This window comes from Petaurus breviceps, unplaced genomic scaffold (genome assembly GCF_028583685.1).
Source record: "Petaurus breviceps papuanus isolate PSGF00001 unplaced genomic scaffold, PetGlider_PUasm1.0 688, whole genome shotgun sequence".
Lineage (NCBI taxonomy): Eukaryota > Metazoa > Chordata > Mammalia > Diprotodontia > Petauridae > Petaurus > Petaurus breviceps.
The window spans coordinates 11,974,432-11,997,606 of NW_027186457.1; the positions used below are offsets into that span (position 1 = coordinate 11,974,432).

General features: G+C 37.0%; 1 protein-coding gene across 13 annotated transcripts in view; it reads right to left on the bottom strand.

Annotated features, from left to right (window-relative positions):
* The window catches only part of TRIP12 (thyroid hormone receptor interactor 12), a 199,150-nt gene that overhangs the window by 71,437 nt on the left and 104,538 nt on the right, over positions 1 to 23,175 (bottom strand). For 10 of the 13 annotated variants that reach the window (XM_069104624.1, XM_069104623.1, XM_069104622.1 and 7 more), the window contains 4 exons: positions 17,018 to 17,143; positions 15,367 to 16,169; positions 6,921 to 7,026; positions 178 to 311 (listed from right to left, as the gene is read on the bottom strand). In XM_069104624.1, coding sequence (XP_068960725.1) covers positions 178 to 311; positions 6,921 to 7,026; positions 15,367 to 16,169; positions 17,018 to 17,143 — 1,169 coding nt within the window. The remainder of the gene's footprint in view (positions 1 to 177; positions 312 to 6,920; positions 7,027 to 15,366; positions 16,170 to 17,017; positions 17,144 to 23,175) is intronic. The other 3 variants (XM_069104627.1, XM_069104626.1, XM_069104625.1) reach the window with 1 other exon arrangement.

The following is a 23,175-nucleotide window of genomic DNA, read 5'->3' on the forward strand; positions in this document are numbered from 1 at the left end:
TTTAACCCAAACTAATCTTTGCATTATACATATATATAATGCCACATGATCAAAGTTTAATGTGAAAATTACAGAAAGCAAATACCCTGAACTATTCTCCTTATTGCCCACCCACCTCCACATCTAAATTTATGTGGCATGGCAGAGACGATGCAGGCCCACAGCTGTAATGCCTACCTGCAGCTCCTGGAGGGTCATCCGTGCGCGCAGCTGATGAGTTAACTCCATCCTGGTTGCTGTCAGGGTCCGCCATCTTCTCCTGTCGGCGAGCTTCAGCCGCTCCTCTTTTGCCCAGGCCAGAGCCTCGCCGACTAGAGGGACAAACGCCGCCATATGCACTATTACCAGTGAGGCAAAGTGATCAAGAAAGAATATATTCTAGCAAATACAGCACAAACTCCCAGTGTAAAAATGGGAAGGCCAGAGTAATTGAAGCTGAAAGCTATTTTGGAGATCATCTAGTCCAACTCTATAATTTTCATGAGAAAAGAAACTGAAGGGCAGGAAAATTAGGTGGTAACTAATCACAGAAACAAGTAGCTAAACCCAGAAATCAAACTTAGGGCTTGAGGGCAAATCAAAGGTTCTTTTTACTAAAGATGTCTTAATTTTTTTTTGCTTGGAAAACTATGGAATATTTAATAGGCATATTAATTTTGAGGTTCATAATATTAAACCAATCAAATCCAATCAGAAAAAAGTCAAAACTCTATAAAATTATAAAACGTAGTATAAAAGTAATTTCCCCATTTGCTTGTTTTTTTTTAATTTTCTTTTAAAAAGTCAGGCAAATGGTTCTAGAAAACCACAGTACCACAGAGATTCTTGGCATAGTGATGTTCATGCTAAGGCCATGTTTACCCATAGTTCAGCAAATGGAAAGATTCCTAAGCACCTCTAGTTCTTGGGTCTCTTTTAAAGAAAACCGCACAGCACAAGTCATCTTCCATCACATCACGCCTATAACCTCAGAAGTTCAATAACAAATTGTTTAAACTAACCATTACACATGTCCCTTTGGCTATAAAGGGATATTAAACCTAACAATAATTAAATCAATTCAATAAAACATTCATCAAGAACACACTGCATACATGCAGGCTTCTCTGCTAGTTGGTTGGACCAAGAGAACATTTAGATAATATGGGATGATCGTGGAATTTACAGCCCTGTAGGGGAAAGTCAACAATGTTGTTCAGTAAATACGTTGTCCATAAAACAGAAAAATATATAAACAAAGCTTTATTTGAGAATTTAGCGAGGACTCGCATTATTTAACTGGAAGTCAAGAATGGCTTCATGACTGAATTAAAAGGCATCCAAGTTTAATAGGAATTTAAAAGCCAAATGACTGAGGAGACATTCCAAGCATAGGGAATAGCTTAAGCAAGGGTAAAAAAATGGCAAAGTACCAGCAATATTCACAAGACAGCGTAGTCCATGTTGGTTAGAATATGTGGAAGAAAGTATAATGAGATAAAGCAACTATAATACTGGGCAAAATGGGGGAGGCATGAGATGTTACACATACAAAAATTTGAATTTTACTTAGTAGACAAAAGGGAGTTATTTAGGATTTTTGAGCAGAATGGTTAGTATAGCAGTAATATAAAATATGCACTAAAGAGATCAGAAGAGAGACCTCTTAGAAGGTAACTAAATGATAATGAGGGTCGTTATGAGAAGAATGTTATTTGAAATAGAGAAGTAAAGGACAGGTGCAATAAAATGTTATAAAAATAGCATCAACAGGATTTGGTAACTGATTAGATATGAGAAGTAAGAGAAAAAGGAAGCACTGGAGATTAAATCAAGGTGTCAAAATAGCAGATGCTCATTAGAAAGTTACTAAGTTAGAAGAAGTCTGCTGAATAGGAGAGACATTCTCAAAGTAATGGTATAAAACGAGACACTGAAAAAATATAAAACAATTTTAAAACATCAGGCTGAATCTCCTTGTCATTGGTTAGAATTTAATGGGTAGCATGTAATTGCTTTTTTTATATTATGAACTGTTACAATGACTTCAAGACAGAAACATGTTTAAGTATTTCCAACTGAAGACAAATTTCATGTCACTGAAAAGATTATTAGATCATGATTCACTAGCCTCTATACATACTTCCAAAATAACACCTGATGGAGTAAAGAAGAAAATGAATGTAGCCTATAACAGCAACACTGGTCATGACACTAAACGGTGAAAAACTTGATTGCTGTGATCAAGAAAATGAATAAAAGGCAATTCCCAAGACAGAATCCCCATGGTAAGAATGAATGAACTCCAAATGCAGACTGAAGCACATTTTTTTCTTTATTATTCTTGCTTTTTTGTGTGTTTTCTTTTGAAAACGGCTAACAAGCTATATTTTGTATAACTTCACTTGACATATTGCTTGCCTTCTTCTCAATGGATGGGGGTGGAGCAGGAAGATGGGAGAGAATTTTTTAAAAAAATTTTAAAAATCAAACTGGGAAATATTTAATGAAATAAAATTTTAAATATAATCTAACAATGGGCTTATAAAGAGTAAGCTCTAAATAAATATGTAATTCACTATAAAGTAGCTTAGATAATATAATTTTAAATACATTTAAATGCAGTAAGTTCTTTTTAAATTTCAATCAGATTATGCAAATTTGACACGGCAATTGAAAATTCCTATAAAATTTACTTACATAGTGAAGATACAAAGTATTAAGAATTATTTATTCTTAATTATTATTAGCCTATTATTTAAAGTTAATTAAGAAAAAAATGAATTCTCATCTTCTAAGAACTATGCTTATGTAGGCACTAAATGTGTGCGTAATCTTTACAATTTAATCGAAAAAAGATTATACATACATACCAATAAATCACCCTAAAGGATACAAAAGTCTATTTTCCCCACACACTCACATTACTATGATACGAGTTACATATTTAAGACAGTCTACCAAAATGTCATTTTAGGAAGAACTGCAAAGTTTCATTAATTTAGATGAATTAATTAAGCAGATGTCAATTATATAATTTTAAAACTTTATAGAATTTTATTATTTTCATATAGATATATTAGTAGTTGAACACATTTTTCCTTTTGAATTTCTTAGCAAATTCATTTCAACTAATATTGAAAGTATCTAAATCAAAAAGGTATGATGGATTAATTATTAGCTTTAACAAAGGACTATGTAAAAGCAAAGGATATACTAAACTAGATATCAGAGGTGATGGGGTAGAGAATCATGGCTGATATTTTCCTTCCCAAAGTCATCTAGTCTGACAAAAAACAGAGTATTAAGAAGCAGCAATGAGGTAACAGATGTAACCAGATGCATGTTTTCATGTCTTCCCAGCTCCCTGCTCCCCATCATCTTTATTTATTTAATTATTTCAGTGGGAGTTGAGTTGTGATTTCATTTAACCTGGGACTTCCAGGATGGAAACTTCCTCCACCAATGCAAATTAGCAACTTAAATGCATTTTACTGAGTCTTTTAAAGTCAACAAAACAAGCCTAGCCCCCTCTCCACTCTGAAGTCTACTTGACCTATGAAATTTGTTGAAGTCACTTTAATCATCTATGTGAATAGAATGTGTTATTAAATCTACTGATATTCCCTTAAAAAATAATCTCGCTACAAGTCAGGGTGTCATTGTTTAGCACCTTTTTAGATACCTTGTTGACTTTCCCCCTAACCTTAACTAAAGTAAACAAGAAGTCCTGCACCTATAGCAATGTATTTTAAGGGATACTAGTCTGACAAACACTGCATTATGTCCTTTAGTTTGAAATTTCACACATTTATAATCTAGATGACTGAAATAAGGCAAAGAAAGATTACCTGCATACACATAATGAGACTTATTATTAGGGATGTATTCTGAAATTTAACTGAGAATATGTTGTCAATCACAAAGGTGATGGGAACGTGAGAAAACATGGGGGTCAGTCCAAATGAAGCAATTCTTGGGAGTGGATAGTGCTCCCAAGTCCACAGCTACCCCTACTCCTCTATCATCAAATGCCTATGATGGAGGAGAAGTTCCAGGGTCACTTCTGGCTTCTAAGGAGGGCTCTGCTGGGCAGAGTAAGAACCCAGCCTTTCTAGAGCCACAATTGGGTGAAAACAGGCCCTGTGAAATGCATGTCTGATGTTTATCTAGAACTACAGAGCAGCAACAGCAGCAGGAGAGGAAGAGAAAAGGTAAGAATCTCAGTCTATAACTCCCAATGACATAATCCTAACAAAATAAGTTGCTGAGTTTCTATACATAATCATAGGTCAGGAGCAAAGGACAGGTAACCTGATGAATCATCCAGATCATAGTCATGGAAAATATTTACACTATGGAAGACAGACAGCACTGGGCCATAAAGTTAGTCTGAGAACAGTCAGCTCTTTCAGGGTAGAAAGCAGTCATAAACACATAGATCTTCTCTCCAGTGGTCAAAGTATTAAAAGAAGGAAAAATAAAATGCCTCCATCTTCCCTAGAACAAATTTCTCTTTATTTCTTCCTCAATACTGTTTCTGGTACTGCTGAACCTGTGTTTCCTGTTTCCTTCCTTGTTCCTGGATCACAGGGTAATGGTGCAATAGGACAGTCATACCAGCTATCTTCAGTCCTAGAAAGAAATGCCAATACCAAAGGGAGAGGCTGCCCAGTTCTGGGGGTTAATGAAAGGCGGGCTAGAAGTTTCACAATTCTAAGGGCAAAACTCGATGGTAGTGTCCAGTGAAGACACTGGCAATGGCAACTGAGAGTGGCAGGGGCTGAGAGCAACTGTTTTGTGTTATATTCAGGTGGGGAAAACCCCTTGAGAGAATACAGACTGAGAAAGAGACAATTGTGGGAGTTGGGAAAGCCCCCTCTTTCACCAGCTGTGCTTATTCCTGGCCCTTAGGGCAGGTTACACGGAGAACTCAAATGCTTTAGGGGTTGGACCTCGCTGCCCACCAGGCAAGAATGAGAGAGTATACAGAGAAAGAGCTCTCCTCATCACCACCATGAGTAAAGTAGCATAAACTTCATTTTACAGATAAAACCGAGGCTCAGGAATGTTAAATAACTTACTTATAAAAGAGAGGATGCCTTACTGGACTGGATAACAGTCTCTCTCAAGGATATTAATTTTCTAAACTCTGATTGCCCATTTAGCAATCATTTTCTGTTGTGTAATTTTGCTTTCTAGGTAAACCTATTAGTGTAAACTTATAGTGTTCTACCAGGAATATTAATCAGTGTTCCAGATGCTAAAATTTAATTCACTGGCCTGTTCTAGTATATTCAGTCTTCAAAAAATTTATATAGTATTAGTCTTCCTTGGTCTATTCACTCTTTAATGACCTTTAGTGTCCTAACAAGTAAGGTTATTACTCATTTGACATGAACTTCAAAGGTAAGAATGCCTTACAGTTCAATTTGCCAATTTCTCAATCAGAGTTGTGAATTTAAACACTGGATTAAATCACTTTGCATATTAGTTACAATTACTATCAAGCTATGAAAAAAAACTGTTGAGGACTCTCTAAAAATACCTTACATTAAAATTTTGTTGTAAGACATTCATTGCAACCTAAGTCTTACTTCACTGATGTGTACAGCTGACCCTGGTTCTCCAAGGCTACATCAATGAGGGCGGCTAAGTGGCACAGTGAATACAGCACCAGCCCTGAAGTCAGGAGAACATGAGTTCAAATCTGTCTCAGACACTTAACACAAAACCTAGCTGTGTGACCTTGGGCAAGTCACTTAACCCCAATTGCCCTGCCTTCCCTTCCTCCAAAAAGAAAAAAAAAAAAGGCTACATCAATGAAGCACTGTAAGAGCTCACAGGTTCACATCTGGGAGGAATGCTTCAAAAACAGTAGCCCAAAAGTTTGATTTCAAAGGATCAGCTTAGCTAAGTACAGCAACTCATTAAGACCAACTTCTAAGACACTCAGAAGTTACCCTTCCTTCTTCCACGAGCACACCCCACACCAAAGCATTCCTTAAATAGTGAAATTTCCTAAACAACAAGATCTTTAATGAAAAAAGCTTTATAATTTGAGTTGATATCAAAATAAAAGGCATTCAATATGAATCACAAATCTTGAGACACCAACTACCAGTTACTGTATGCCAATAAAACCAAAGGTAGTGTGGAGCTGAATAAAAAGCTAACTGGTAAAAAAAAAAAAAAGAAAAAAATAAAAGAACTTTAAAAATAAGAGGTAAGCACCTCCTGATGAAGTAAAGGAAGAATTCAAGATACCTTTAACCTGTTAAAATATCAATTTTAAAAATATTTTCTCAGTCACATGCAAATAAGTAATTTTTGTCTTTCTGTTCTCCAAGCTATCTTAAAGGAAAAGAACCAGGTCTTCTGGGAAGGATGGTAAACTAATGTTTTTCCTTTAGTATGAACAATTTAGATAGAGTAAATAAGTCACAGGTGCCAGGGAAGAGAAAAATAGGCAGCAGTTACTGATCATTAATTGAAACTAATCCCCAAAGTAGAAAGCAAGGGGACAGAAGGCACTAGGAGCTTTTAAGTCTAAATAAAAACAGTGTTGAAGAAAGAGGGTGTTCAGGTGTTTATCTAAAAATGTACTCTGAAAAAATAACAAGCTTTATTGGTTGATATCAAAAATTTTCCTTAAAAAAGGCTGTATTTTTGATACTTAAAAAAAGGAAAAATGGTAAACATTTTTTAACATTTTAAGAAACAGAAATTAGAGGAAAATATAATATCCCAATTACGCTCTGACAGTTAAGTGTTCGGTCTGACTCACGCTGGCTGGGTGTTCTGGGAATTGTCTACATGTCTAAGAAGGTGATGGGCATTGGGAGAGGGCTTCCTCACTGGAAGAAGTGACACTAGGGGAGGGGTATAGTTATGATGAGTTCAGGAAAGTAATCCTCAACAGAACAAACGATGGTAGTTACCTGGTACTAGCACAGGAGCCCGTGGTCTTTTGGCGTGTGCTCCGCCGCAAACTGGGGAGCTCAGCAGGTGGTGACTCACTGCGCTTCTTGGTAGATTTTCTTAAACCTATATCAAAAATGTCAGAGGTTTTAGAAACAAAAATGAATAAGAATTAAAATTTCATGGAGTCTGAGTGCAGATCAAACCATATAATTTTTCACTTTATTTTTTCACATTTTTTTTTACTCTTTTGGGTCTGTCTTCTTTCACAGAACTAATATGGAAATATGTTTGCATGATGATACATGCATATCAAATTGCTTACTGTTCAGGGAGGGAGAAAATTTGGACGTCAAAAAAATTTTTAAAAAAACGTTAAAAATTACTTTACATGTTAATTGAGGAAAAAACAAAATAAACATTTTAAAAGTCCCCTGCACCCCCCAAAAAAGAATTAAAGTCTTAAAAGGGAGAAAGGGAGCTTCATGGCACCACTGTTAAAAACTATGCCTAAGCTCTAACATTCAAGGTCCTCCAGCACCACCTCCCATTCTGTATAACACTTCTGCCCTCAGTTCAGTTCATTTCCAGCTCTTCCTTTAGGTTCATATCATCCATCACTCCTCCACTAGTCTCACAGCTCCTTGCTCATCTCAATAATCTACGAATCCCAGTAAAGTATATTTTAAATCCCAATTCTTCTATCAGTTTTTCCCATACCTGGTCTATACTTTCTCCCCTACTTGGTTGCCCTATTGTGCAGCTGATTATGTCCAGTCTAGTACTATATAATTTATAAATTACTTCCAATCAGACTTGGTTTCCTTATCAAGACTGTAATTTCCCTGGGAATATCTGAAGCACCTGCCTCACCTAATGATTTTCTCCGTCCCCATACCTCCAAAATCACCAATCTAGCAGAAGTGATATGCAATAAAATAAAGTTAATGAGTCCTGATTTGGGATTCTTGTGACTTTTGTTATGAACTCTAGTAAAAGGTTTAGCAATGGAAGAAAAAGTATTGTAGTAAAACCACATTAACTGGTCAAACTATACCTGGGAATCTGAAGTTTTCTCTTTTTATTACCTGCATATTTTAAAACACATATCCCATAATATAGACTTCTACTCTTCTCCCCTCTCCTCTTGTAATATTTAAGCTGAATTAGTGACGTGCTTTACTTTTATTTCTCCAAATAAAACTTCTCTAAACATCTAAGCATTCTAGCTGCGGCATGCCTGATCTACCTTAGGCACAAAAGGTAAGTACACAAAGAAAACAGCAAGGTGACAAAACTGACAAAATTAAAAAAAATAAGTTTAAGTGGGGAAACACAAAATAACAGCTTTAAAGTGTTTCTCAACATGTTGACAATTCCTCTGTTTTAGTTTCTCTTTAGTTATGAACATATCTTCCAATAAAAAGCCAATAGCAAATAATCATCTATTGAAAACACTGTTAATAACAAGCCACTTTAGATTTGAAGTATCTCTTTCAAATAGACTCTAGGAGACTATTCCATGAGCTCACAAACCTTTGGCTGTCATCACAAAACATTTCACCTTGCTCTTGGGAGTGGAGTCTTCTGGCTATTTGAACATTTTGGTTGGGAACAGAGATTGACCAATAAACCACCTTCCATATAACTGGGCTATAATATTAAGGTATTCAGTATTTTCTGATTTTTTTTTGTAAAAACTTAAAATGTCTACCTAAAGAACCTGCGAGGAAAAGAATAAGACAATATGAAATACTTTAGATCCTTAGATCCTAAGAAAAAGATGCCATAAGTGGCAGTATACTATTATTATTATATCACCAAGAAATCTAATTGTAATTGGGATTTCAGTTATAACGCAGCTTAGCAGTAACCATACTAACAATGCCATTAATACTAGTAGTTCAATTCAATACTAAAGTGCTGTCATACATATGATAAAGAAAAGGATAAAAGGTCAAAGTTACTTCTATTGTAGATATATGTCTAATAAATTATTCAGTACAGGGTGAAATACACCTATAATTCTGATTCAAATTGGTGATATGTTCCTTCCTGTATTTTTTTTACACTTGTATATAGTCATACCTTAAATAGGATGTTAAACTTAAGATAATAATGTTAAAGAAGAACAAAAGAAAGAATAGAAAAGGATTTATAATTAATATAATCACACTGCAAAGGAAACTGACAGCTGAACTGGACTGGTTGGAACTATTATCATGGCTCCTGCATCAGTCCCTTGAAACTATACAGTAAATATTTTAAACTATCCCATTTACTCTCAAGAGGGAAATTGTTGAGTGTGAATAAACCTACTGCCTCTAGTAGAGAGCAGCTGACATTTCCACTATTATTCTAGCCATGTTAGAAGGATTCTCATGTTCTCTGCTCTAGTAGCTAAAACTGAATATGAAGTTAACAACAGAAACGGATAAGAGTAGTATTTTGGAATTTTTAACAGTAAAAGTTTAAACTTCCAGATTCATTTAATCACTGTAAAATATTTAAGTGGCCTAAAAAAAGTTCCCCAACACCACCACCCCCAATCTGTGAAGAAAAATGAGAGTTCACTATGAAATGATCACTAGAAGAAAAAAGATGGCAAAGGTAGAGTAACCTTACTGACATTAAAAACACAGACATATTACATAGTTTATATCAAATTCTTTTTTTCATATACATTCTCAGTCTCCTGCCTTTGTGCTCTTTCCACACCCACTTCCTAAGAACACTTTCCAGCATTATTGCTAGTGATGGACCACCATTATATGACCTGATACAGTGCTCTTGGTTTGTCATGTGGTTCACTTAAGGAACAATATACACAAAAATATATTCTTAATTTTTGGATTAGAATGTACCAAAACCCTTTCCAAAAGCCACAGAAAAATACAGATGTGTAAAGTACTCCAGTGAACCACGCACCAATTATACCACACACAATCACCCTATATGCTAACCAGAATACCAGTGGGTAATTAGTTAAAATACTTAATCGTTTTCTATATGCTTGTCAACTCATCTTGTAGCTAGCTACAACTGGGAAATGCAAACTAGGACTCAAATTTTCACCTCTAAATTACTGTCACTAACTCTAACTCTATTTTTTATGTCATTATGTGAGCAAACACTTAATTTTTCATTTACAAACTCAAAACCTCTAAATGTTTCTCTGAAGGCGTAACAGCAAAAATCAAAAAAAGTTATTTTAAAAGGCTATGGCCATGGTCATTTCCTCACAGTCAGTTAGTAAATATCTACTTAAATAGTCCCCTAATAATTTTATTAAACAAATGTACTTGGGGAGGAAGGTATGGTGAGGGGCCAGAATGGAGAGTAATAGCAGAGTAGAAGAAAAGCCTTCCTGTTTTGGGACTTTCTTCTGCCTTTCTTTGTATATGCAGGGCTAAGCACATTGCCAGGCACATAGCAGACACCTGACTAATTTAACCTTGGTGTCCCCTTAACCACAAGAAAATCCCTATTACTGAAACCACCAGTGATAGTAACACCAGCTGGCCCTTATATAGCACTTTAAAATCTAAGAAGTATTTTCCATATATTATTTCATTTGATCCTCACAATTCTCAACCCCTTCAAATAAGTATGAAAATTGCAAAAAACAGGGGTGGCTAGGTGGCACAGTGAACAGAGCACCGGCCCTGGAGTAAGGAGGACCTGAGTTCAAATCCAGCCTCATACACTTAACACTTACTAGCCATGTGACCTTGGGCAAGTCACTTAATCCCAATTGTCCAGCTTTCCCCCCTCCAAAAAAAAAAAAAAGAAAAGTGCAAAAAACAACCTTCCCATTGAACTCTCCTCCACTTTTTTTTACCTTAAACAACTACAAAAAATTTACCCAGGATAAAGGTAGTCAATAAAACCTGGAGGATAAAATCACTATGACATTATTGTGAAAACTTAATCAAGTCTCAACTAAGGGAAAAACCAGAAAGTCAGCAAAGTTTTCAGTTTTACTTGAATGATCATTCCCCCTCCACATATAGTGGCAGAAAAAAGAGTCAAGAAACCTGGAATCTAATACCAGCTTGGTCCATAAAGAATTTATGTGGCTTTAGCAAAGTCACTATTTCATTCATGCTGAATTTTTTTTCATCTAATCTAGAAACACTTCTCTCTAGAAGTTTACCACATAAACTGCCCTGAGCCTGTAAGAAGGCACATCTCTAAGTTCCCTTCTAACTTAAGATTCTATCACATTACTTAGACATGTATCATATTACTTTTTGGACTGATGGCAAAGCTCTATTAATTTAAGTAGAAGTATACTTTCTCTAGGCTTTCTACATGGATTTTACTTTCTAGTATGAGAAAAATCTTTTCTGTTAGCTTTTCTTCTAGCACAAACCCAGGCCATAGATAGCACTGACTATTGGTCAATTGTGTACTTGGGAAAGAATCAACTAATTTTAATACTGGCTTAATTAAAATCAACTGAAAATTAAATTTGCAGAATTATATGCTAGAACTATAATTTTCCCCAATATTTATACCATTGCTTTTCTCTATTAGGTGTATGTGTATGTGTTTGTGTATGCGTGTGTGTGTATATGTGCACATGAGCATAAAGTGTAGCTTGCAAAAGTTTATTACCATTTTCTTACTCATCAAAAGCCATTTTTCATATATAGAATGTCAAGGGACTTACTTTGGTGCATCTATAGATGTGCAAAGTACAACTGGAGGGGGGACAGAAGGGATTAAAAGCACTTGGACCAAGGGCTTGACTGGAAATGACTTGTTTTATTTTAGTGCACATTTACCACAGAAGACAGGCTTTGCAATGCTGCTGCATCAACTGCAGCTGACAAACAGCATGATTCTACTTAACCTATGGCTTAAATAGTTGTTTTCAGTCACCTATCACTAACTAGGCATGCAGCTTTACTGTAGCAAGTTACAGGGATTCAGCCTGATCAAATAAAATGCCACCTTTTGATAGCACTCAACCTACTCAACAACTTAGAGAGAATCCTGAATCTTTCCTGGCGTCAAGTCACAAGATTTCTTTCAGTTTGGGTCAACATGTTCTTCAGTTGTATTGTGCATCTGCTTTCCTGCCAAATTCTAACTAAACAGGGTCTTTCCATCTGACCTGCAGCTGAAACTTTGCTAGATATGTTGTCTTCCCCTTGAGAACATGAGCTCCTGGAGAGCAGAGCCTGTTTGGCTTTCCAATTTCCATGCCTAGCACTTCTCCAAATGCTTTCCACATAGTAAGTGTTTAGTAAATGCTTTTTCCCCTCATTCCTGGGGACCTCGTGCGCCTTGTTTATTGCTACCTCAATGCTTTCTCTCAAGCTATTCCTATTCCACGCACCTGAGGAACCCTTTCTCTCTGCACCAAGCTAAATCCTACAATTCCTCCAAGACCTCCACAGAAGAGAACCACACTCAGTACAGAGCATGGCAGTGGCTGGTGAGCACACTGTGCTACTAAGGCAGAGGTCCTGGACTGAACTGTTAGGCAGTTCAGATGGCTTTTCTCCCTTTCTTCCTTCAGCTCTTCCAGGGCCATCCACAGCCCTAAATAAAAAGAAAATATGTTTGTTGGTCTCCAAAACCTGGCTTGTTTTAACTTCTGTGCCTCTTGTACCTGATATTTACTCCACCTAGACTGCCCTGAAATGACTGATGTCATTTCCCCAAATCACTTTAAGAGGCCTTATCCAATTAAGTACACCCAAAAAATGACTTTTCCACCCTTCTTTTCAAAATGCAATAACTTCACAGTTTTTCTATATTGTTTTATATAAATATTTACATGCAACTAACAAAACACTGAAGTCCTAATACACCTTTCTTAAAATGAAGCAATCTTAGTAAGAGAGATTATCAAACAAATTGTCCATTTATAATAGTACTCCTATGGAAATGTCTACATGCTTTTCATAGAACCAATTAACTACTGGGGAGGCAATCATAATACTTCACTGAAAACGAGGAAAATATGGAACGCAAAGAATTGAGATTTAGGATAAAGTAAAATGTGAAGTTCCTGGGCTCCTAAGGAGAACAAGTCTTAAAACCTGTTTATAGCAAACTGATTGTACTTGCTTAGGTCCGTTACTTGGCTCTTTAAAACCCTCCAATTATTAATCCATACCAAAGTTTAATTATACATATTTAATAATTCCCATTTACTCGGGATGGATAAACTATGAATGAATGTAACAGAAGGCATTTTAACAAAGGGGACCAGAACACTTGTTTTATCATCACAAACTACTATGTTAACAACCATGGTACTGCTTTTACTCAATACTGTGGTCACATCAGAACTCCTAAATACAAGACTCCTACAGTCCAGGAAATCCTCCTGGCCAGTTCCAGGCATGGTTCTGCCAACTTCCTCTGTGTATAGCAAGAAGATGCAGAAATTCCCTATCTCTTGAATTGCGAGGAGAGTGACAGAGTTGCTCCATACACTTTAATATTACTTACAGACCTCCTAAAAGGCACAGATTTCTGAGAAAAAAAAATATTTAGGTGGGGTGGGAAGGGCAGGGGAAGGGGAATGGAAAGAGGAATGAGAAAGGGAAGGGGAAGTGGAAGGGAAAGGGAGAAGGGGATGGGATGTCTAGTTTAACTGTCATGGTGCTAAAAGGTACTTCTGGTCCAAAGCTACGGGAGACCCTAAATACCTCTGCATTAGTAAGTGAATCAAGATTTGCTCTACCAAGAAATGAGGATGGAGTGGGTGGAAAGCAAAGCTGACAGTTAAAATAAATGCCTCACTGCCATGATAACAATTCCATGACAAAACGATTACTGGTCATGTAAAAAGAAGACCATATTTTATTACTAGGTTTTTGTTTTCTTTTTTTTTTTTTTAAAACATACAGGTCCAGCCAGCTATCTACAGTACCACCTACTATTTGAGCAGGACAAAATTAAATGTTACTTAGCTGCAGGGGCTCAAGAAACATACTATCAAGCTAGGAAGTTCTTAAAGCAAAGAAGGAAATAACTTCTTCGTAGCTGCCTATTTCCACAGGGGCAGAGCTGCACACCTGTCCTCCTTAATAGATGATTTTTGGGAACTGTGGTCAAAAACCTTCATTTCCTGAAGGCCCAAGCCTTTTGGCTGCTGAAATTCTCCAAACTTAGCTACGTGGACGCTCTTGGGTCAGGCATCTAGTTCAATAATGGGGCTGCACGTGGAGACTTAGCATTTTGATAGGTCCTGCCAAAACTTGTGTTCTGATGACATAGCCTTCAACAGCCTAGGTCTCCTCTGTAACATGGTGAGGTTAAAGGACATTAAAGCATCTTATATATAATCTCCTAATTTAATGTCCAACTGCTATCTTCCTAAATAACAGGAAACAGTTAAGGAAGTGACAGTCACTACATGCTGTAATACTGAACAAAAAAGAAAAAGAACAGTCGTTACTCCGACCATCAGCACCTACTGACAGATCTCAGAAACATTAATACCAAAAAGAATAACCTCAGTCTCCACTGAACTTGAAACTATTACAGGAAGAAGATCACCAGGGGGACATGTCTAAGTAGTTTTTTTCCCCTTTAAATGCTTGAGGAAAAGACAGAGCTCTTGACTACTACACACGCCTCTTACACAAGCCCTCCGTCGCGTTGGTGGATAAAACTTGCTTCTCATTCACAGTAAGCACGGTGAAAACAGAACACGAGGAAATCTCTGCTTTGCTTTTCAACAGGTCCTTTAGGAGTTCAATAACCATCAATGAGAGGAAAGGGGGACTGGAGGGTGGGGAAAACGGCACTAAGAAGTGTTTGTGATGCTCCACTTTAGTCACCCCTGTGTGTATCTTCCAAACAAAGAGTCCGAACAGAACAGGCGCATTCACCTGCCAACTCACCCTGAAGTTCCAAAGGTGAAGAAACTTTAGAAAAAACAAAAGTCCTTATGTGACACTCTATTCTTCCATTTAGTTGGAATTTTTTTCCTCACTTACTGACAAAAGTGAAATTGTTTAGAAATAAAGCTCATCTCCCAACCTAAATCCCACTGAGTTCCTCTAAGGGAAACAACTTTGCTTTTACAAACTATTATGCAAATCTATAAATCGGGTTCAAGGATCTTCATGTTTTGGGTACTTACTAGATGCCATTAGATGAAATATTATTTGGAGTGGTAGAAATAAAGAAATAAAAAAACTTACTAGACTATGACATGAATTGAACCAGCTTCCTCCGTCCATTTCTTAAGAAAAACTGAATGAGATGGCAATTATTTGCTATGTTATATAACTAATTTTTTAATCTTGTAGGCACTTAAAAAGCAGATTAACCTATTCAGGAAGAAAATGGATATACATCTATTTAAATACTCAAAACAAATCTAAAGCCACCACTTCCAAATGAAAAAATTTACTACTGCAATAAACTGTGTTTAAAGATCCCACCTTTTTCATTTCTACAAAACGCAAATAAATACCAAGTTTGTCAACTTACTTGCTAATTTAGCTTGTAATCCTGAAGGTCCAGGTTTTGATGTCTCTGACTTAGAAGACCCTGGTAGAGACAGTTTTGTTTTAGGCAGGCTAACTTTAGGGCTAAAACGAGCAGCCCAATCAAACTTGGAAGAGCCACTGGCTTTATTTTGCTCCTTTTCTCGGCTACTTCTTCGGGGACTGGGACTAGATGCTGACCGGGAACGCCTGGCCTTGTTTTGGTCTTTTCCTTGTTTCACTCTGGCCCCCTGTGGGACAGTGGAGGAAGCAGAGGCAACTGCAGAAGATGAGGAAGATGTCGAGGCAGAAGAAGAGGAGTCGGCGATGGCGCTACACCCAGCTTTGGCGGAGGCGGCCGATTTAGAAGCCAGCTTGGTGGGTTTTGCTGATCGCTCTTCAGCACCAGTTGATTCGGACACTGAACCACTCTTTATACAAGAACTTTCTGTCCTTTTCCTTTTCTGGCTCCGTGAACTGCCGGCAGCTCCACCCTTCCTGGTGTGCGCCTTGCTCGTTGATGGCAATGGTGCAGATTTCAGCTGTTGCTCTTGCTCTAAATGCCTCTTCTTTGATTTGGAATGGGGTTTGTTGGTTTCTGAGGAAGGTTCGCTATGTTGGAGGGCTTTGGGTTTCTTAGCAGAGCTCGGAGAATTGGTCCTGTTGTAATCTGGACTGGCACTGCGTTTCACTCCTCGAGAACTGTCTTTCTTAGGCACTTGCCCCGTTTTTTGTTTTTCTGAAGTATTGGCTCTGTCTGGATCTTCTGGTTGTGGAACTATGACGGCAGATGATGAACTGCAGCTTCTACGAAGAGAGAAGATAACAAAGTTACTGTGTAAATCCTGCTGTGGATCCACAGAATTTCTCAGAGCTCTAAATAGTAAAAGCTTCTGAAGAACCCACGCTATCCAGAAAGTCCCATAGAGAACACAGAGCTTCACGACTGGACTCAAAACTGAATGTCTGCTTTGTACACAATGTGTTTTTCATGCTCAAGCTATACAGTGAAACTTAGCATTATAAAAATGTTACTGATCAGGACAGATCGAATATAGAATTTTTTTAGCCCAAAAGGCACTCATAACATTCTTGTCAAAAACTGAGAATATGAATTTAAGAATTATTACAAGAGAAAGAAATCACAGACATTCAACCAAGACTGATGTTTATATTCGCTACTTGAAAAAAATAGTATAGATGAGCAATGTCAATACTGAGAAAAGTAACAAAAAAGTGAAGGATTCTCTCCAAGAGTTTGTAACTACTAATAGTTGCTTTCTAGAAGACTTACCTCTGCTACCAATTAAATCTTAAGTGGAGGGGAAGAGACATACGAAATCATAAGCACAGTTGTTTCACACATAATTGAAATAAGCTGCAAGTTTAATGGTGTTTACAGTTATGTAAGTTTGATAAGCAAAAAGACTCTCGAAATCATACTAAGAGAAATTTTACATTTCTATTGATTGTCTAAGATCCACTGAATATCAATGAAGGGAAGAAAAACTTTCAATTCGAAAAGTTACACTTTTCCAAGGATAGCAAAACATTTAACAAATAACTTTAAAGTAGTTTGATGATCTTAAATGATATGCAATTCTCAAGTGCAAATAATTTTAACTTGGAAATATAAAAGCAATGTGAAGATTTACCTTTTAGAAATGGGTCCCCTTGACTGTTCAGAAGTAGTATTAGACTGCACTTTGGGTGCCTTAGAAATAGATTTTCTACTCTCAGGAGGGCTATATGCCTTATGTTTTGCCTGCCCTAAATGTGACCTGTCAGCAGAAAACCAAAACAGAAAGCTATCAGGAAAATGAGATGCAAATACAATCCTTTGGGTACAGTATTTTTTTTTTACATAAAATAGGAATGAAGGCCCACAATTCTTTATTTTGGTTTTGCCTTTCTGTAAACATATTAGCAAAAATGATTAAGTCGTGAACTCTATAAAATAACACTACAACACCAAATTGCATCTGAAAACTAAACAATCATAATCACTTAGAAGGAGCTAAGCTTTCTTCTTTAGCAGAATTTTCTTCTGCAATTCACTTTTGCATAGCACTATCGTGGATCCTTAAAACTGTCAAGATTTCAAAGCATATTAAGTATAAACGTGTGATTTTTACGAATATACAGTATTTTTCTTTTGCACACTGTGTACTCAGAGACAACAAAGTCATGCGAAGATACCTGCTGTGAAGTTTTCTAATTATTTTTTAAATGATACTTCTCTACAGGCTCATATGACACAACTCTTGCTCATAAGTACAGAGTACAGAGTACAGAGTACATAAGTAAATAAGTACAGAGGCAGGGAAGTTACGGTTCCAAAATCAGATCTTGAACAAACCATTTCAGAATACAATGTAGATTCTGATGGATTAACCTGGGAAGTCTGATGTCAGTATGAAAGTAATATTGAAAAATTAAAACTTTTCTTCAGAAGAAAAAAAAACAACCCATCCCAATGCCAAAAAACAGAGTTTAGAGAGCAGTTACAAGTGATAAATAATATCATAAAATGATTCAGAACACCCATTACTGAAGCAGAAAATCTTTATTCTCAATTAAATGCCGGTGAAAAGCTTGGGGGGGGGGGGGAGGGGCAAGAGCTATCCTCTAGCTCCATTTTGTACCAAGCAACAAAAGGGAAAAGATTATGCTTTCACATGATACTCAGTAAAACCATTCCATGTGTTCAGATGATGTAGTGACAACGCAGCAATTTTACCCCTCTAACAATAACAAAGTTCACCAAGGTAGGATAGAAGATGGGTACAAGGGAGAGAGACAGAAAAGGAGAGGGAGACTGACTGAGGGGAAGACGGAGGGAGAGGATGAGAATGATACCTTTGACCACACATTTAACTACTTCCCTGTAATCAAGAAGTGTTTCACTAAGGACAAAGTTATTTGGTAGCTTTTAAAAACATGGAATCTTCTAAGGTACCAAAAACAAATGGTTTAAAAAACAAGCAGTTGAGGGGTGGCCAGGTGGCGCAGTAAAAGCGCCAGCCCCGGTTTCAGGAGACCCGGGATCGATTCCGGCCTCAGATACTTGGCACCCACACAAAATAACTGGCCATGTACCTTGAGCAAGTTACTTAACCCCAATTGCTTTAAAAAAAAAAAAGAAAAGCAGTAGTCTAACAAACTGCATGTAAGGCATGTCCAAAAATAATGATATTAGTGGTTTGGATCTAAGACCTCTTCAGAAAGAATAATAGCTTTTTTTACTCCTTCCAACTTGCCAGTTTTTCCACTGAAATTTGAAGAGATCCTCAAAATTAGTCATAATCAGAAACCTCTAACATCTACATCCCTCATTGATTATGTCTTGGGAATTTTCTAAATGCTCCCAATTTGGACAGAAATATAATTGATTTTTGTACTTTAATATTCTGCATCTTAAAATATAAAATCATGGGGAGGGGAGTCAAGATGGGGGAGTAAAAACAGAACTTCCACAGAGCTCCAGCTTCTGCCTCCTCCAATTCATGTAAAAGGTGACTGAACAAACTTTGGAGCTATAGAACCCACACAAGGACACAGAGACGCTAACCTCCCGCTGAGGACAGCCCGGCAGGAAGTGGCCAGCACAGTGCTCTGGGAGCCAACCTCAGCCCTACACAAGCCGGAAGTCTTAGCCTCAGGGTGGCCAAAGCCAGCCACTGGGTGGAGGGACTTCAGATAACCTGCTCTGTGGCAGTTTCCAGAATTATCAACCCATAGATGCTAATGACAAAGTGAGAGGTCAGTGCAGTGTGGACTTTGGGATCCAGTGGTTTGGGAGTGCGGTCGGCCTTTGCCCCCAGGGTGAGAAACCACTGAGGCTACTGCCACATGGCTGCTTCAGAGCTCCAGGCCTGCAGATTGTAGGGGGACCAAGCACCAATCTGAGGGGTAATCACTCTTGCTTTAACCTGCTTGGATCTGGATTGCAGTTTAGGGTGGAGGTCCAGTTTGCGACCAGCTTGCCAGAGCGTTTGGAGGCTTCAGAGAACACCCAACTCATACCTTTAGCAGCTGAAAAAACCCCAGTGTTTGGGACAAAGCTCCCCTTTCTGGTGGCAGAATTCTACTGTGGCAAAAAGTCCAAAAGTCAAGTAATTTGAGTGGCAACATGAGCAGGCAAAGGAAGCAAAGCCAACAGAGCAACCCACCTTTACACTCCTATTTTGAGGACAAAAAGGATCAAAGCATGGAACAGGAGGAAGACAGCAAAGTCAGAACTCCTGTACCAAAAGCTTCCAAGAAAAATACAAGTTGGTTATAGGCCATAGAGGACCTTAAGAAAGATTTTGAAAAGCAAATAAGAGAAGTGGAGGAAAAATTGGGAAGAGAAATGAGAACGATGCAAGAAAATTATGAAATGAGAGTCAACAGCCTGACTGAAGAAAATAACACCCTAAAAAAATAGACTAACTCAAATGGCAAATGAAGTTCAAAAAGGCAATGAGGAGAAGATCCCTTAAAAAGCCAAATTTGCCAGATAGAAAAAGAATATCAAAAACTCACTGAATAGAATCATTCCTTCAGAATTAGAATGAAGCAAATGGAAGTTAGTGACTTTATGAGAAATCACTATTAAACAGATCCAAACAAATGAAAAAATAGAAGGCAATGTGAAATATCTCACTGGGAAAAACCACTGACCTGGAAAATAGATCCAGGAGAGATAATTTTAAAATTATTGGACTACCTGAAAGCCATGATGAAAAAAAGAACCTAGAAAACATCCTTCAAGAAATCATCAAGGAAAACTTCCCTAATGTTTTAGAACAAGAGGGCAAAATAGAGGTTGAAAGAATCCACCTATCACCTCCTGAAAAAAATCCCAAAAAGAAAAATCCTAGGAATATTATAGCCAGGTTCCAGAGTTTCTAGATCAAAGAGAAAATATTACAAGCAAACAGGAAGAAACAATTTGAATATTGTGGAAACACAATCAGGATAACCCAGGATCTGGCAGCTTCTTACACTGACATATCGAAGGGCTTGAATATGATATTCCAGGGGTCAAAGGAGCTGGGATTAAAACCAAGAATCACCTACCCAGAAAAACTGAGTATCATGTTTCAGAGGAAAATATGGTCATTCAATGGAATAGAGGACTTTCAAGCATTCTTGATGAAAAAACCAGAGTTGAACAGAAAATCTGACATTCAGATACAAGAAGCAAGAAAAGCAAAAAAAGAGAAGGTGAACAGGGAAAAGAAATCATAAGGAACTTATCAAAGTTGAACTATTTACATCCCTACATGGAAAAATGATAATTGTAACTTATGAAACTTTTCTCACTATGTGAATACTTGAAGGGAACAGAAGGGTGTGTGTGTGTGTGTGTGTGTGTGTGTGTGTCACTGTGCATTTTTGCACACCAAGCAAATGCATTTAAGTGTCCACCAACACACTAGGCATTACCTCCTTACATACATAAGATAATATAACAACCTATATGCAATCCTAACATTATTTAGGATATTACAATAGAATAATTTGATTTCCTTGATAAAATTGCTTTCTGGGTGGAAAATATGCCAGTCTGGTATAATCATTTTTTTAATCACTTAGAATGCAAATTTTCTTCAAAAAATAAAACTTAAAATGCTAATCCAATAAGAATACTAAGAACAGACTCAAAATAAGTATGAAAATGAAAAATACAAAATTTTCAGTACCCAAAATGGCCACTTGGTCACCTACTCCACAAACTTTTTTTTTTTAAGCAATCGGGGTTAAGTAACTTGCTCAAGGTTACACAGCCAGTTATTTCTGGGTGTGGTGCTGAGTATCTGAGCCTGGATTTGATCCAGGTCATCCAGACACTGGAGCCGCTGCTCTTACTCGCTGAGCCACCTGGCCACCTCTTCCACAAACTTTTTTAACCAATCTCTAACTAGAGTAATATTCCTAACCTTTACATTTGGATTCATCCCTACCCCCAGCTAGTTTCATACTACTTCATATTGGTTTCTTTCCCTGATATCTAACACCTGCACAATTCATTAAAAACTAATCTTCTTGTGCTTAAAAGACAAAAAAAATTCATCTCATACCAACTATGATGTGTGGATAGTTATGTAATGAAATTATAAAATGGTGATTAATAAATTTTAAAAGTCATTTTAATTTTTCTATCCCCAACCCCACCCCTTTTTGGGGGGTGGGTGAGGAAGAAGAATTATCAGAAGGGAATGGTGATTGCCAAAAGAATCACTTAATTCATATATCCTCTCCTTCTTAGTGATTACTTAGCACATTCAAAGGGGGTGGGGAGGGGAAGTCTGGCAAAATGTTGACTGTCTCATTTCCAGTGATTAATGAAACTAAATGAAAATTCATTTAAAATGAAACTAGGCACTTTGTTTGGAAGAAGAAAGGGAGACAACATAGTAGATGTTATCCAACACAATGATGCATTCCCAAACTGTAAATCACAAGACTTTCTTTACTTGGACTGAATGTGACAAGTGACTTGAAGTTCAAAATTCCAATGAGTTGACCTCTATAACACATAGCATGACTAGCTAAAAATACAAATTATTCACCTTCTATTTGCCCACCCAAGAGCTAGAGAGGATTTTACACATTAGGTTAAAATCCTTATTCTATAATTTGTCATTTCATCAAACATTGCAATAAGATTCATAGCCTAACATTAAAAACAAAATTTACATTTGGCATAAATACTTGATTTTCAATTTTTGCCATTAAAATCATCTTTGCCAGCTCTAGTGAGTAAATTTCAGTACAAGGTAAATCAATGTCTTGGACCCCAGACAAGGAGTTTGGTTATTTAAGAAAAGAAAGTTCCACCCTATGCTAGTCTCACAGCACAGGGTACAAAAGACATCATTGCTGCAAAATAGGGCCGATTAATGTGTTCTGAAAGATTTTCCTAAGTACATGGAATCCAAGGTGTTTCTGTTGTATTTTAAAACCAAAAATGGATCTGTTCTGAACACTTTTCAGATCAGAAAATGGAGAAACCTCTCAAGTCAGAGAAATAAAAAATCTTACCCTTTTAATTAAAAAAAAAAATCTCCTAAAAGTAGGAGAGACAAACTTATTGAATACTTTTGATTCTACATCCATATCCCAGGCATAATTCACTCACCACAAAAGCTCAGGAAAGGCAATATTTGCGTCTCATTTCCAGAAAGACTTATAAAGCAACAAACTGTCCTCACTTTACAATGATAACATGTGAAAAATACACTACTATTTTGGAATGAAATGAAACTCAAACATGAAATGAAGTGAAAATCAAAGAATTCATCCATTCTACCCAAAATGTACCTGGATCCCTATTAATAATGCAGACTGGATGTAAGTATATTTTGATACCAGTATGTATGTAGAAGACCATGTGGGTCATAAGAACAAGTCATTACTGCAAAAAATGTGAATGCTGTAAATGTATCACTGCTTCTCCTTTACAGGAATACTGACAACATAGTGGCACATTTTGCAAATAAATCATGACCCACCAAGAAAAAGCATGTACCTGGCTGGCATCACTCTTCCAGCCCCCATTTAAGATACAATTCCTTCCTCTACTCAGTCCTTTCTTGGGACTAGGCTGAAAACAGGTAGAAAAGAGTAGGGGAAGGGAGCAGAAAAACTGTGAAGGGGTTAGGTAGAAGCTGTGGGACAAAAGCAGCAATTGTGTATATTTAATGATTTCTTTTTAAACAGGTACAAGGAAGAAACAGAATGATTACGAAAGGAAGATGGAATGGAATAAAAAACATTAAAAAGAACCAATACATTTATATTTTAAAGACATTATACACATTTT